This window comes from Camelus ferus, chromosome 32 (genome assembly GCF_009834535.1).
Source record: "Camelus ferus isolate YT-003-E chromosome 32, BCGSAC_Cfer_1.0, whole genome shotgun sequence".
Classification (NCBI taxonomy): domain Eukaryota; kingdom Metazoa; phylum Chordata; class Mammalia; order Artiodactyla; family Camelidae; genus Camelus; species Camelus ferus.
This window is the reverse complement of record NC_045727.1, coordinates 17,521,482-17,537,879: the sequence shown is the minus strand read 5'-3', so window position 1 is coordinate 17,537,879 and position 16,398 is coordinate 17,521,482. Positions and strand designations below refer to the sequence as shown.

The 16,398-nt window shown below is 50.0% G+C and overlaps 1 protein-coding gene and 1 long non-coding RNA gene across 2 annotated transcripts in view; both read left to right on the top strand.

Moving 5' to 3' along the window:
- Positions 1–5,108: 5,108 nt before the first annotated feature.
- On the top strand, positions 5,109–10,554 carry LOC116660911. Its single transcript, XR_004316556.1, has 3 exons — positions 5,109–5,133; positions 5,345–5,346; positions 10,470–10,554. It is a non-coding gene; the product is annotated as an uncharacterized LOC116660911 (long non-coding RNA).
- Positions 10,555–15,375: 4,821 nt separating this feature from the next.
- LOC116660861 overlaps positions 15,376–16,398 on the top strand; it is a 75,440-nt gene continuing 74,417 nt past the window's right edge. The window contains exons 1-2 of the mRNA XM_032471205.1: positions 15,376–15,427; positions 15,680–16,079. Coding sequence (XP_032327096.1) covers positions 15,376–15,427; positions 15,680–16,079 — 452 coding nt within the window. The remainder of the gene's footprint in view (positions 15,428–15,679; positions 16,080–16,398) is intronic.

Genomic DNA, 16,398 nt, shown 5'->3' with positions numbered 1-16,398 from the left:
GGACAGTGGGCTCCCAGGAAGCAGGAGCGGTGCAAGTTAGGGGGCGGCGGCCGGGAGGGGGGCTGCCCCCCCCCCCCGAGCAGGTGGACTGGCTCCCATCTCCCTCGGGGCCTGTCCTGGGGGCGGCCTGCGCTGCTCCAGGTTCGCAGGACGCATGTCTTCACGTCAGTCTGCTCCTGGGAGTAGGGCGCAGTGTGGTCAGGGGGCAGCGTCAGCAGTGGGCAGACTTAGGAGGACTGGGCTCTAGCCTAGGATAACTAACTCTCCTCTCTTCTCTTGCTTCCTCAGTTGGTGGCTGTAGCGGCTTTTCCATTAGAGGTTATTGAACCAGATACTGAACATAGGTTTCTGTGCTACACAAAAGAAAAACTTTTTAAGTCTATTTTTATGTATAGTGACTAACATTTGTAAATCTCAAACTTCCACATTTATCCTTTCCCACTCCCTTTCCCTGGTAACCGTAAGATTGTTTACTAAGTCTGCAAGTCTGCTTCTGTTTTGTAGGTGAGTTCATAGTGTCTTTTTTTTTAGATGGCACACAGGACTGATACCATATGGTATTTTTTCTTTCTGTTCCTAGCTCACTTCACTTAGAATGATGATCTCTAGGTCAAACCATGTTGCTGCAAATGGCATAATTTTGTCCTTTTTATGGCAGAGTAGTATTCCATCGTATAAATACACCACGTCTTTATCCAGTCGTCTGTTGCTGAAAATTCAGTTAGGTTGCTTCCATGTCTTGGCTATTGTATGTAGTTGTGCTATGAATACTGGGGTGCATGTATCTTTTGTATTTGAATTCCCTCTGGATGTATACCCAGAAATGGAATTGCTGAATCATAGGGTAAGTCTATTTTTAGTTCTTTGAGGAATTTTCATACTGTTCCATAATGGCTACACCAAACTACATACCCACCAGCAGTGTAAGAGGGTTCCCTTTTCTCCACACCCTCTCCAGCATTTATCATTTATGAACTTTGGAGTGGTGGACATTCTGACTGATGTGAGGAGATAGCTCATTGTAGTTTTGATTTGTTTGCATTTCTGTTTGATAATTAGCGATATTGAACATTTTTTCATGTGCCTATTGGTCATTTGTATGTCTTCATTGGAGAAATGCTTGTTTAGATCTTCTGCCCATTTTTGGATTGGGTTCTTGGTTTTTTGTTATCAAGCTTTATGAGCTGATTATATAATCTGGAAATTAAGCATTTGACAGTTGAATCATTTACAAATATTTCCTCCCCTTCTGTAGTTTGTCATTTTGTTTTGCTTATGGTTTCCTTTGCTGTGCAAATGCTTGTAAATAAGCTCAGTTAGGTCCTATTTGTTTGTTTATTTGTACTTTTATTTCTATTGCTTTAGTAGACTGCCCTAGGGGAACCTTGCTAAGATCTATGTCCCATAATGTTTTGCCTTTGTTTTCTTCTAAGAGGTTTATAGTGTCTTGTCTACATATTCAAGTCTTTAAGCCATTTTGAATTTATTTTTGTGTATGGGATGAGGGAGTAGTCTAACTTCACTGATTTACATGCAGCTGTCCAGTTTTCCCTACACCATTTGCTGAAGAGACTGTCTTTACTCCATTGTATATTCTTGCCTCCTCCTTCAAAGATTAAATGACCAAAAGTTTGTGGGTTTACTTCTGGGCTCTCTATTCTGTTCCATTGATCCCGTATGTCTGTTTTTGTATCAGTACATGCTGTTTTGATTGTAGCTCTGTAGTGTTGTTTGAAGTCTGGGAGGGTTATTCCTCCAGCTTCATTCTTTTTCTTCAGTAATACTTTGGTAATTCCGGGTCTTTTGTGATTCCATATAAATTTTGGGACGATTTGTTCTAATTCTGTGAAAAATGTCCTGGGTAATTTGATAGAGATCGCATTAAATCTGTAGATTGCTTTGGGTGATATGGCCGTTTTAACCATATTAATTCTTCCAATGCAAAAACATGGGGTATCTTTCCATTTCTTTGGGTCTTCTTTAATTTCCTTTGTGTTTCCTTAGCATATGTCTTTCATTTGCTGGGTCAGGTTTATTCCTAAGTATTTTGTTTTTTTGGATGCAGCTTTAAAAGGAATTATTCCTTTCGTGTAAGAAATGTCACTGGTTTCTGTATGTTGATGTTGTATCCTGCTACCTTGCTGAATTGTTTTATTAGCTCTAGTCGTGTTTGTTTGGAGCCTTTAGGGCTGTCTATATATAGTATCATGTCATGCACATATAATGACAGTTTTACCTTTCCTCTTCCAATTTAGATCCCTTTTATTTCTTTCTGTTGTCTAATTGCTCTGGCTAGGACTTCCAATACTATATTGAATATAAGTGGTGAGAGTGGGCATCTTTGTCTTGTTCCAGATTTTAGTGGAAAGGTTTTCAGCTTTTCTTGGTAGAGTATTATGCTGGCTGTGGGTTTATTATAAATAGCTTTTATTATGTTGAGGTATGTTTCCTGTACACCCACTTTGGTAAGACCATGGGCTCAGTGCATTCATGGGGCTGGGATAACAGTAGCAGAGGTAACGGTGGCAGTGGGAGGAGAGGGGCTGCCCCTCAGGAGCCAGTCATTTGCTCCCATCTCCCCTGTGGCCGGGGCTGGGAGCGGCCTCTGCTGCGCCAGGTTCACTGTACCCTCGTCTTTAGGTCAGTCACCTTAGGAGGCTGGGATGGTGTGGTCAGGGGGCGCGGGTGGCAGGAGGGTGGCTTCTGCCTGCAAGCCCTTGGATTTAGTGCCATGTCCGCTGTGGCCTGGCCTGGGGGCAGCCTCTCCTGCCCCAGGTTTGCAGGACTCACATGTGTAGGTCAGCCTGCTCTCTGGAGGCCTGCCAGGTTTGGTCAGGGAGTGAGGAAGACGGCAGAGGTGGCAGCTTTGGTGGCAGGAAAAGGGGGCTGCCCTGTGCCTCCCTGTGGATTTGCTCCCATCTTCCCAGGGGCCTGGCCTGGTGGTGGCCTCTGCTGCCCCAGGTTCCCTGGAGGCTTGTCCTCAGGTCATGCTGCTCCTGAGAGGCGGGCACTGTGCATTCAGTGTTTGGGGACTGCAGCAGTGACAGCGAGAAATGGGAGCAAATACCTGCTCTAGCACGTGGCAGCCCCAATCCTGCTGTTGCCACTGCCGAGTCCCCTAGACCGCCCCCCCCCCGCCTGCCTCCCAGGAGCAGGCTGACAGGGAGAAATGCTTTGCAAGCTGAGGAACTGCAGCTGCCTCCAGCCCCGCCTGCCCGCGCCCTGAGCCTGGGACGGCTGACTGCGTGCCCGCACACGCTCAGGATCCTTGTCTGGTGGCTGTCGCCATGGTGATTGAAGCCTGGACTGCCCCGCCCGCACGGGGTGAGGGGTGAGGGGGTCAGCTCAGGTTAGGGGTGCACTCGGGGTGAGGGGGGAAAGGCTAAGGGGTGAAGGGCTGCTGGGAGTGAGGGGACCCCGCTGAGGGGTGGGCGGTCATCCCAGGGTGAGGGGTGAGGGGGATCATCTTGAGATGGTGGGGGGGGACCCTGGGTGGGGCATGAGGGGTCAGCTTGGTTTGCGGGGAGTGTGAGGGTGGGGACCTCAGTGTAAGGAGAAGGAGCTTTGTCTTGGGGGTCCAGGTTGGGTACCAGGCCTGGCCAGAGGTGGGGAGGCAGTGACTGGGTGGGGGTCTGTAAGCAGGGGGGTGGGGTTGGGGAGTGTGGCCTGGTCCAGGGCCTGTGGTGGTACTGGTTGAGTATCAGGACCCAGTCGGTGGCGGGGTGGAGGCGTTGGGGCTGGGGACCTGGAGGGGCGGGCCACAGGGTAGGCCCTCCCCAGCCCGCCCAGAGCAGTGGAAGCTGGGCGGGAGCCCGGTTCTCCTGGACCAGCTACCCAAGGAGGAACACGGCCTGGGGTCTGGGCTGCCGCTTTCTGTAGCCTCTTCTGCCTTCACCAGTCAGGTTAGGGGGCGCTGGTGGGGGCGCGCAGGCCTGGGAGCTGAGTGAGGCCTGGGCTGCACTGTTGGGGAGGTGCACAGGGAGGGGTGTGTGGGTGAGATCCAGGCCGCATGTCCTGTTAGGACCCTGAAGTGGGTCCGGTCCCCCGCCCTGGTTTGTGGTGCCCCACCCCCCACATTAGTAGTCTTTGCTGCCGCTTATACCTGGGTTTGGGAAAGGGGGTGCAACTCCTGGAGGTGGGAAGCAGCTGGACAGCCAGGCAGCACCTCCCACTGGCCCTAGGTCGTGGCCTTCCCGTGTAGGTGGACCAGCCTGGCAAGTGGAGGCCACCCCGGACATTCTGCTTCACAGTTGACCTGGGGCAGAATAAGGGGTGAGGCCTGGGCCTTTGGGAGCTGGTCGCCCTGCCACCGAGATCAAAAGCATTTGGCAAGTCTATTTTTAGTCTTTTGAGGAATCTCCCTACTGTTTCCCACAATGGCTGCACCAAACTGCATTCCCACCACCAGTGTAGGAGGGTTCCCTTTTCTCTGCAGCCTCTCCAGCATTTCTCCTTTGTGGACTTTTGAATGACAGCCTTTCTGACTGGTGTGAGGTGATATACTTCGTTGTAGTTTTGATTTGCATAATGATACTGAGGATTTTTTCATATGCCTAATGGTCATTTGTATGTCTTCACTGGAGAAAAGGTGTGTTGTATGAGCTGTTAATATATTCTGGAGATTAACCCCTTGTCAGTCTCATCTTTTGTGAATATTTTCTCCCATCTCGTAGGTTGTCCCTTTGTGTTGCTTATGGTTTCATTTCCTGTGCAAAACCTGATAAATTCAGTTAGACCCATTTGTTTGTGTATTTGTGCCTTCATGTCTGTTTGCTGGGATAGACTGCCCTAGGAGGACGTCGTTGACGTGTGTGTCCGATGTTTTGCCCATGTGTTCTTCTAAGCGGCGTGTAGTGTCTTGTCTTGGGTTTAAGTCCTTAAGCGAGTTTAAATTTATTTTTGTGTACTGTGTGAGGGAGTATCCCAGTTTCATTGATTTCCGTGCAGCTGTCCAGTTTCCCCTGCATCATTTGCTGAAGAGACTGTCTATCCTCCACTGTATGTTGTTCCTGCCTCCTTTGTTGAAGACTAATTGACCAGAAGTTTGTGGGTTTTCTCTCTCGACTCTATTCTGCTCCCTTGATCCGCATGTCTGTTTTTTTTTCCCCTCCTTTTCCAGTTTTATTACGTAGAGTCACTACAGTTCGACCGCACATACACGTTCTACTGCACATAGATGCGTATATACAGTTTACTGCTCTTTTTTTTAGTTTCCATAAATGTACTCCTTACCGTTTCTAAGAAGAGATTAGGTTTTTAAACTTACATAGTTATCAATGGAATAAAGCCAACTACAAAATAAGAATCAACAGAATGCGGTAGTACGACCATAAAGGACAGTCAGATGTGCTTACACACATTGAAGAAATCAAAATGAAAATTAGTGCATTTGCGGCCTTATTATTACTGTTACTATTTTTTGGATTCCTCGTATAAATGATGTCATATGGCATTTTTCTTTCTCTTTCTGGCCCACTTCACTTAGAATGACAATCTTCAGGTCCATGCATATTGCTGCAAGTGGCGTGATTTTATTCTTGTTTTGTGGCTGAGTGCTGTTCCATTGTATATACACGTACCACAGTTTCTTTATCTAGGGAACTGTTGATGGACATCTGGGTTGTTTCCGTGTCTTGGCTGTCGTAAAGAGTGCTGCTGTGAACACTGGGGTGCACGTGTCTCTTTGCATTTTCTGTTTCTCCGGATGTTCCCCGGAGTGGGATTGCTGGATCACATGGTAGGTTTATTTTCATGTTTTTGAGGAACCTCCATACTGTCCTCCATCGTGGCTGCACCAGTCTACCCTCCCACCCACACTGCTGGAGGGTTCCCTTTTCTCCACACCCTCTTCAGCATCTGTCACTTGTAGACGTCTCAGTGATGGCCATCCTGGCTGGTGTAAGGCGATATCGCATTGTGGTTTTGATCTGCATTTCTCTGACAATGAGCGATGCTGAGCATTTTTTTTCATGTGCCCTACTGGCCATTTGAATGTCTTCTGTGGAGAATGGTTTGTTTAGGTCTTCTGCCCATTTTTGGATTGGGTTGCTTGTTTCTTTGACATTAAGGTGGATGAGCTGTTTGTATGTTTTGGAAATTAGTCTCCTGTCAGTCACATCATTTGCAAAGGTTTTCTCCCATTCCGTAGGTTGTCTTTGCATTTTGTGGACAGTATCCGTAGTTGTGCAAAAAAGCCTTTGAGTTCAATTAGATCCCACTTGTTTATTTTTGGTTATATTTCCAATAGTCCAGGAGGTGGTTCAAAAATACATTGCATTAGTGTTATGTCCGTGAGTGTTGGGCCTGTGTTTTCCCCTAGGAGTTTTACAGTATCTGGTCTTCCATTGAGGTCTTTAATCCATTTGGGGTTTATTTTTGTACATTGTTGGAGAATGTTCTGATTTCAGTCTTTTACAGGTTGCTTCCCAGTTTTCCCAGCACCACTTATTGAAGAGACTGTCTTTCCTCCACTGTGTATTCTTGGCCTCCTTCGTCATGGGTTAATTGACTATACGTACGTGGGTTTATGTCCGGACTTTCTGTCCTGTTCCATTGATCCTGTGTGTCTGTTTCTGTACCAACGCCATGCTGTTTTGATTGTAGCTCCGTAGTACTGTCTGAAGCCTGGGAGGGTTATTCCTCCAGCTTCGTTCTTTTTCTTCAGGAATGCTTTGGTAATTCCGGGTCTTCTGTGATTCCGTATAAATTTTAGGATGGTTTGTTGTAGTTCGGTGAAAAAATGTCCTGGGTAATGTGATAGAGGTCGCATCAAATCTGTAGATCACTTTGGGCAGCGTGGCCATTTTGACATTATTAATTCTTGCAATGCAAGAACACGGGATGTCTTTCCATTTCTTTAAGTCCTCTTTCATTTCCTTAGTCAGGGTCTTCACACAGCGGTCTTTCACTTCCTGGGCCAGGTTAATTCCTGTGTTTTAATTTATGGATGCGGGCTTAAAAGGGACCATTACTTTCGTGTAAAGAAGTGCCAGTTATTTCTGTGTGTTGGTGCCGTCTCCTGCTACCTGGCTGAGTTGTTGATTAGCGCTCATTGTTTTTCTGTGGAGGCTTTAGGGTTTTTTATCTGTAGTTTTAGCATTATATAGCATCCGCATATAATGACAGTTTTACCTCTTCTCTTCCAATGTAGGTCCCTTTTCTTTCCTTCTGTTGTCTAATGCTATGGCTAGGACTTCCACTGCTTACTATGTTGAGTAGAAGTGGTGAGAGAGGCCATCCTTGTCTTGTTCCAGATTTTAGCGGAAAGGCTTTCAGCTTTTCACTGAAGAGTATCATGCTGGCTGTAGGTTTGTGATAAATAGCTTGTATTATGTTGAGATATGTTCTGTCTCTACCCACTTGGGGAAGACCGCGGGCTCAGTGTGGTCAGGGGGCTTGGGAGGAAGGTAGAAGTAGCAGTGGTGGGAGGAGGGGGGCTGCCCCTTGGGAGCCAGTCATTTGCTCCCATCTGCCCCGTGGCCTGACCTGGGGGGGTGGCCTCTGCCGCCCCAGGTTCACCGCACCCACGTCTTTAGGTCGATGTGCTCCCAGGAGGCTGGCATGGTGCGGTCAGGGGGCAGGGGCAGCGGTGGCGGGAGTGGGGCTGCCCTGTGCAAGCCCTTGTGTGTACTCCCATCTCCCCAGTGGCCTGGCTTGGGGGCGGCCTCTGCCGCCCCAGGTTTGCAGGCCTGACACGTGTAGGTCAGCCTCCTTCCTGGAAGCCTGCGCGGTTCGGTCAGGGAGCGGGGAAGACGGCAGAGGTGGCAGCTGAGGCGGCGGGAGAAGGGGGGCTGCCCTGTGCCAGCCTGTGGGTTTGCTCCCGTCTCCCCCGCGGCCTGGCCCGGGGGCGGCCTCTGCTGCCCCAGGTTCGCAGGAGGCTTGTCCTCAGTCAGCCTGCTCCTGAGAGGCGGGCAGCGGTGCAGTGAGTGTGCTGGATAGGGGCAGCGACAGCGGGAAATGGGAGGGAATCCCTGCTCTAGCAGGGGCAGCCCCAATCCTGCCCTCTCGACACAGCAGCCGCCTGCTGAGGTGATTGCACCCCGCCTGCCTGTCAGGAGCAGACTGACAGGGAAAAGCGCTTTCCAGGAAGCTGGGACAGCAAGGCTGCCCCCAGGCCAGGCCGTGGGATAGATGGGAGCAAGACTCTGCCAGGGCACCCCCCCCCACGGCGTCTGTGGCTGCCTGCTGTCCATCCCGGGGCTTGGCTGCACCCTCCCCTCTGGCAGCGCCATCGACCATCCAAAGCCCTATTGGCAAGCGAGCGAGCAGTGTGCAGCCCGGGACCACCCTGACCCGTCGCCTCAGATGGAGGCCCTGGGCACAGCGGGGCAGGGCACCCAGGCGGGAAGTGGAAGTGCCTCCAACCATGCCCGCCTGCACTCTGCCCTGGATCCCTGTCTGGTGGCTGTCACCATGGTGATGGGAGCCTGGACCGCCCCGCCCCCCCGCAAGGTGAGGCATGGTGAGGGGTGAGGGTTCAGCTGAGGTAGCCGTGCACTCTGGGTATGGGCGGATTGTGCGGTGAAGGGGGACAGGCTGAGGGATGAGGGGGCCAGCCTTGGCTAGGGCTCCTTGGAGTTGGAGTACCCTGCTGAGGGGTAGGGGGGTAACCCCGGGATGAGGGGGGAGGGGTCCATCTCTGGATGGTGGGGGGACGTGGGGTGAGGCATGAGGGGTCAGCTTGGTTTTTGAGGGCTGTAGCTTAGGACCTAGTGGGGCCGAGTCTGGGGGCAGGTACTTAAACGTGAGGAGAAGGAGCCTTGTCTTGGGGGTCAGGTAGGGCACTGGGCCTGGCGGGTGGGGGTGGGGGGTGTAGGGTGGAGAGGCAGTGACTGGGTGGCGGGCGGCGAGCAGGGGGAGTGGGGCTGGGGTGTGTGGCCTGGACCTGGTCGGTGGCTGGGTGGGGACCCGGCCGGCCCACGCCTTGGGGTGGGCCCGCTGCCCGGCCGCCCCGCAGCCCGGCCCCAGTCGCAGCGACCCTAGTGCAGGAGCCCCAAGCCGAGGGTCCTTGCTGCAGGCGGGAGGGGGAGGAGGAGGGGCGCGGACGCGGGAGCGCGCCCAGAGCGCGCGGACGCTGGGCGGGAGCCGGGTGCTCCTGGACCAGCTCCCGGAGGAGGAACGCGGCCTGGGGTCTGGGCCGCTGCTTGCTGTGGCTTCTGCTGCCATCGCCGAGCAGGTAAGGGGGCGCTGGTGGGCGCGCGCGGGTCGAGGAGTCGGTGGGAGAGGCCTGGGCTGTGCAGCTGGGGAGGCGCACAGGGAGGGAGGGGTGCGGAGGTGAGATCCCGGCCGCGCGGCCCGTCAGGACCATGAGGCGGGTCCCGGGCCCGCCGCCCTGGTTGCGGTGCCCCCTCCCTGCCACCTTAGTATTCCCTGAACCCCGCGTCTTCGCCGCCGCTCGTATGCGGGTTTGGGGAAGTGGGAGCAGCTCCAGGAGCTGGGAGGGCGCCGGGCTGGCCCTCAGGCCGTGGCCTTCCCGCAGTAGGTGGACCTGCCCTGGGAGCGGAGGCCGCCCGGGACCGTCCTGGGCACAGGCGGCCTGGGGTAGAATAACGGGCGAGGCCTGGGCCTTTGGGAGCTTGTTGGCCTGTCCCCCGGAGATCAAAAGCTTTTGACTAGTGTCTTTTTAGTCTTTTGAGGAATGTCCCTACTGTTTGCCACAGTGGCTGCACCAAACTCCTTTCCCACCAGCGGTGTAGGCGGCTTCCTTTTCTCCGCAGCCTCTCCAGCATTTCTCCCTTGTGGACTTTTGAATGAAGGCCTTTCTGACTGGTGTGAGGTGATACCTCATTGTAGTTTGGACTTGCATGTCTCTGATAATGAGTGATACTGAGGATTTTTTTCATATGCCTGTTGATCATTTGTATGTCTTCTTTGGAGGAAGGCGTGTTTAGTTCTGACCATTTCTGGATTGGGTTGGTTTTTGGTTATTCAGTTGTATGAGTTGTTAATATATTCTTGAGATTAACCCCTTGTCAGTCTCATCTTTTGCGAATATTTTCTCCCCTCTCATACGTTGTCCTTTTGTGTTGCTTATGGTTTCCTTTGCTGTGCAGAAAGCTGATAAATTCAGTTTGGTCCCATTTGTTTGTGTATTTGTGCCTTCATGTCTGTTTGCTGGGGTACACTGCCCGAGGAGAGCGTTGCTGACGTGTGTGTCAGATGTTTTGCCTTTGTGTTCTTCTGAGAGGCGTGTAGTGTCTCGTCTTATGTTTAAGTCCTTAAGCGATTTTGAATGTATTTTTATGCACGGTGTGAGGGAGTCTCCTAACTTCATTGATTTCCATGCAGCTGTCCAGTTTCCCCTGCGTCATTTGCTAAAGAGACTGTCTTTCCTCCACTGTATGTTGTTCCTGCCTCCTTTGTCGAAGATTAATTGACCAGAAGTTTGTGGGGTTTCTCTCTGGACTCTATTCTGTTTCCTTGATCCGTGCGTCTGTTTTTATTTTCCCCTCCTTTTCCAGTTTTGCTAGGTAAAATTATTACAGTTCGACCGCACATACACGTTATATTGCACGTAGATACGTATATACAGTGTACTGCACTTTTTTTTAGTTTCCGTAAATGTACTACTTACCATTTCTAGGAAGAGATTAGGTTTTTAAACTTAGATAGTTATCGAGGGACTAAAGCCAACTACAAAATGAGAATCAACAGAACGCGGTAATACGACCATAAAGGACAGTCAGATGTGCTTACACACATTGAAGAAATCAAAATGAAAATTAGTCCATTTGTGACCTTATTATTACTGTTACTATTTTTTTGATTCCTCATAGAAATGATACCATGTGGCATTTTTCTTCCTCTCTCCGGCCCACTTCACTTAGAATGACAATCTTCAGGTCCATCCGTGTTGCTGTAAGTGGCATTATTTTATTCTTGTTTTATGGCTGAGTGCTGTTCCATTGTATAGATGTACTACATCTTCTTTATCTAGGCATCTGTTGATGGACATCTGTGTTGTTTCCATGTCTTGGCTGTCGTAAAGAGTGCTGGTGTGAACACTGGGGTGCACTGTCTTTTTGCATTTTCTGTTTCTCCGGATGTTCCCCGGAGTGGGATTGCTGGATCACATGGTAGGTTTATTTTCATGTTTTTGAGGAACCTGCATACTGTCCTCCATCGTGGCTGCACCAGTCTACCCTCCCACCCACACTGCTGGAGGGTTCCCTTTTCTCCACACCCTCTTCAGCATCTGTCACTTGTAGACGTCTCAGTGATGGCCATCCTGGCTGGTGTAAGGCGATATCGCATTGTGGTTTTGATCTGCATTTCTCTGACAATGAGTGATGCTGAGCATTTTCTTCATGTGCCCTATTGGCCATTTGAATGTCTTCTGTGGAGAATGGTTTGTTTAGGTCTTCTGCCCATTTTTGGATTGGGTTGTTTGTTTTTTTCTTATTAAGTCGTATGAGCTGCTTATGTATTCTGGAGATCAAGCCTTTGTCAGTTTCATCTTTGGCAAAAATTTTCTCCCATTCCGTAGGTGGTTGTTGTGTTTTGATTATGGTTTCCTTTGCTGTGCAAAAGCATGTAAGTTTAATTAGGTCCCATTTGCTTATTCTTGCTTTTCTTTCTATTGCTTGGGTAGACTGCCCTAGGTGTCCTGAGTATTCTGATGGAAACTGCCCAGGTAGTGGCTCAGAGGAAAGGACGACAGGTGGAGGAGGGGGCGATGACCTCAGCTAGAGCCCTGGCAGCTTATTGACAGTAGCTCTTCTTAGTGAAGGAGAGTGTGGCTCCCCTGCAAGGGTCTCAAGGGGAGGGGGGATGTGTTGTGGAGACGCCTGGCTCTCCCAGAGCCCCAGCTGCTAGCGGGGCCTGTGGCTGGATTCACGGGGCTGGGTGCTGCCGGGCAGTTGTGCTGTTTCTGTCTGGGAACACAGGGCTTTGCCTGTATGTCATCCCCCAGTCTGACTAAATTGCCAGGCTCTTAGTTTAACTTTCCTGTGACTTTGGCTGGTCCTGGCTCTACCTGGCTGAGAGGTCTGAGGCCCACCCCACTTGACCATTCAGTCCCTGGGTTGTAGGAACGTTCTCGATGTGGATAATCCAGTGGTTTAGCCCGGGCCAGGTGGGCCCCCTCAGTTCATTCCAAGGCTGGGATGGAGGTGGGGAGGGGTACCACAGGCAGGGAGGCAGCTGCTCTCAGAGCTCCTGTGATCTTCAGTCAGTGAAGCTGGTCACCCTGACTGACCCCACCCTCCTGCAGGCCCTGCCAGTGCCCGGGTTCTGACCGTGTTTTCGTTGTCAGCATTGTGCGGGCTCCATCCACTCAGTCTCCAGCTCCACCCTGGCCTTCGAGGTTCCCATCACCATGACCATTGCAGCAGCTGCTACATTCACTCTATATCTGGTCTTCCCTTCCCATTTCATCTTGTCTCCTCTTAAGTATTAACTTTTTTTAAAAAAACTTACTGGCTTCCTACTGCCAAGCCTTCAACAGGTGTTCTCTAATTCGTCATACTGTGGTCGGCTCACAAGGCCATCCAGCCTGGGACTGTTCACTGCCTCGATTCCCCACCATCAGGCCAGGGTAACCCTCCTCTGTCACCACCTTCCAGGATGCACGCAGTGCAGGCACTTCCGTCTACGCTCCCGCTCCTTCCCCCACACCTGGCGGCTCACCAGGCCCTGAGGAAGGCTGACTTCAGACCCTGTCGGCCCCTCTCTTCCAGACAACTCCGTTAGTGTTGGTTCTCCAGTTAGACTGTTGGACTGTTGGAAGCACCCCTCTGTCAGGCTGTCTCCAACCTGTATGCAACCAAACACATACCACAATTTGGGAAATTTAATATTCAGTGATTAATGGCTGATTTATGATCCTTTGGCTTTGGATTTTTTTTTCTTTCAAACTTTTAATTGCATTTTTTAAAGAACATTCCATAGAAGCCCTCGGACTGTGATGCTTGAATATGTGTTAGAGGCAAAGCCAAGTGAGAGGTTTCAGTCCTGATCCCGTTAAAGACGTGCCCATTCTCTCTCTGCTTTTGTTTTGGCCTCTTTTTTAAGCACCATCTTACTTACTGTTGTTTCCCCCCGAAGTACCTTCCATGGAGAAGTGCTGGAGTCAATGATGGGGTAAATCTCCCTTCTGGGTGGAGTGTGTCACAAGTGGTCATCTCACCCCTGTTTGCCCTCTAGCTACACGTTTATATTGGTGCCTATTTTGAAGTGACTTTTATTACTTGCTGACGATTAAGGTTATTAGCCTAGAACCCTAGAAAATCTTTGGTTGGACAAAAATGTTTTGCCTGCTCAGTTTCTTTCTACTCTTCCAAGTGTCTGCCACCCCCTCCAGTGGTGCGTTTCTTTCAGGGTCCTGCCTACCCACCTGTCTGTTCTTTCAGACTTCCCTGCAGACACAGCGCCCCCAAACACAGCGAAGAGGAAGGGCCTTGGGGTGAGCTAGCAGCTGTCCCTTGTTTTCGGGGCGTATAGGAGATCTGTGTTGCTTTGGCTTTCTCCAAAGAAGTTGAAATAGACCCAGAAAAGCTTTGCCAACTGCTGTAGGAGCAAAACCAAATCAACTTTGGTTTTTCCTTCTCAGTACAAATATTTTTCTACCAGTCGTGACTGGCTTTCATTCACAGACGGTTTACACAATTATTATTGTAATAATTCAGTAATTCCTCAGACAGGTACTCTTGGGGGAAAAAGAGGAAAACTGCTTAGAAATAAGATGTGGTAGAAGACATAATGTGGTACATAAAAATGAGAAATTTTACCATCCACAGCTCTGTGTCCCCCACAGTAGACCAAAGGGAAATGGCTGGATGGTGGGATGGCATCATTTTATTTTTTTAATGGAAATATATGGACTCAATGTTTTAGAAATGGAAAGATAATTATCAGGGAAACATATGTGGGATAAAAACTTAATTATTAGAAAAAATAGAATTTTAAACTTTATCAATCTAGCAAAGAAGCAATGAATAAAAATAAATGCAGTGACAATTAGTGTAATTAAGAGAAAACAGATATGATGGAAGTAAACCAAATATAGTCTTATCACAATAGAAGTGAATTTATTGAGATCACTTTTCAAATGACAGACTTAGATTGGTTAAAAAACCAAAAATCCAATTTTAAGCTATTTGTTGGGAACACAGCTAAAACCAAATGAAAACAACTAAAAACATTGAAGGTGAAGAAATGGACAAGGACATGCCAAGCATGAGCAAATAACAGGAAAGCAGAAGTGGGGATATTAACATTAGCTTAAATGGAACCCGAGACCAAAATTATTAAATAAGAAAAAAAGATACTTTTATAGATAAAGAGTACAATTCACAAGGACACTATTACACACATATCCTTTGTACACTGGCCACCATAGCTATGGAAATTTTAAGGCAAAAAATAAAAAGAACTACAGGAAAATATGATTAATCTATAACCATATTAGGGGATTTTAATTTTTTTTCATAATTTGACAAAGTAAACAATGATATACGGTGGTAATAATATAGTGCTTTTCTACTCTGTAAACAGAAAATGCACATTTTTCTCTTGTGTCTACAGAACGTTTATTAAAAAGTTATTTCTGTAGTCATAGGCAAAAACTTGATACATTTGGGAGTGGAGGAAAGATATTTTACTCATCCCATATTTTGATCCTAGTGTGATAAAGTAATGTGCAATGAATAATACATTAATAATTAAAATATAAATACTTAAACTTAAGAAACCCTCTTTTAGATGATTCCTGGGTCAAATTGAAAATCAAATCCAAAATGACAAATTATTTGGAAATTAACAGAATACTTACATCTAAATTTATGGGGAAATAATATATTCAGAAATACTTTATAGCCTGTTACTTCAATACTGTATTTTAAAATAATGAAAATAAACTAAGTATTGCATCTAAGAAAAAAATAAAATTTCTATCAGCAGGCATTAAGGAGATCAACACACAACTGCATGTCTTGTCTTCTATATTCTAATCTTACGGTTACCAGGGAAAGGAGGTGGGAAGGGATAAATTTGGGATTTGCAAATATTAACCATTATGTGTAAAAACATTGAAAAAATTTCATATGTATAGCACAGGCAACTACGTTCAATCTTACAATAACCTTTAAAGAAAATGAATACAAAAATGCATATATGTATGTATAAGTATGACTAGGACATTGTGCTGTACACCAGAAGTTGACACGTTGTAACTGACTACTTCAATTAAAAAAAGTCTGAGAATAGCTTCTTTAAAACACTGCAGCTCAGAAATAATTTGTTCGAATAGTTTTAAATACAAAAAGACAAGCATCTTTATGGAATCATACTGTCAAAGAAATTGTCACTTTTTTCTTATCTACATAAAAAATAAACACGTGGCAGCAAGTGTGTTAGGTCAACTGGCTGATTGTCTTTATGTGTAAAAACCAAACCGAACAAAAAACCCAACCGTCTGCTTCTACCGGAGGTGAGTGGAAACCTAACGGGCTCTGGTTCCCGCTGCAGGTGCAGCGGGGAGAGCGGACTAACCCAGGCGGGCGCTGGCTGTGGCGCGCACGCGCGCACGCGGGGCTGGGGGCGGGGCGGCGGCGGCGGGCTCGCGCCCGGGCTCTCCCGGCGCCGCGCCGGCGTTTGGGGCTTTCAGCAGATCGGGCGGCGGCGGCGGCGGCGGCTGAGGTGAGGCGCTGAGGCGCTGAGGCGCTGAGGCGCGGCGTGTGAGGTCCCAGACGCGTCTGCGGCTCCTCCGGGCTCCTGCCCGGAGCTGAGAAGGGAACGACGGCAGCCTTGAGACTGCCGAGCACACCCCCAGCTGCTTCCCACACCGCCCGCCCTTCCTTTCTAGCTGCGGGTGCGGGGGGGCCCCGAGCGGAGGCGCCCCGTCGGTGGAGCGGAGCCCCGCGCTCCAGCCTCGCTCCGCCGCAGCCCGCGGGGGCCCACAGAGCCCCGCGCCCGCCCTTCCTCTGGCCTCTGCGTCCGCCGGTCGGAGCGGCGTCGGTCCGGGAGGTCTCTGGGCGGCGGCGGCGGCGGCGGCCGCTTGTCCGGCTCCACCGTGTCCGCGGGCGGAGGATCCGGGTCTCCGCGGAGGACGTCCGAGCTGGAGCTCGTGGGGGAGCAGAGCGGTGAGTGCGGCGCCCCTCTCCTGGCCCCCGGCCGCGGCCGCCCGGCTGCGCCGCGCGTGCGGCCCCGCCGTCCGCGGAGCCTCCCTGCTGGCCTCGCGCCCGCGCTCCGCCCCACCCCCGGCCCTTGTCCGTGCTCGCCGCCCCGTCTCAGCCCCCGGGTCCTCCGGGCGCCCCGGTGCGTCGGGCTGATGTGACCCTTCCGTCCCCGACGCCGCCCGCTCCCGTCGACCTGCCCTCCCGGTCCTCACCCCGCCCGTCCATCCCTTTCCTCCCCGTCTCCGGCGTCTCCCCGACCCCGGCGCCCTTCTTGGAGCCGCAC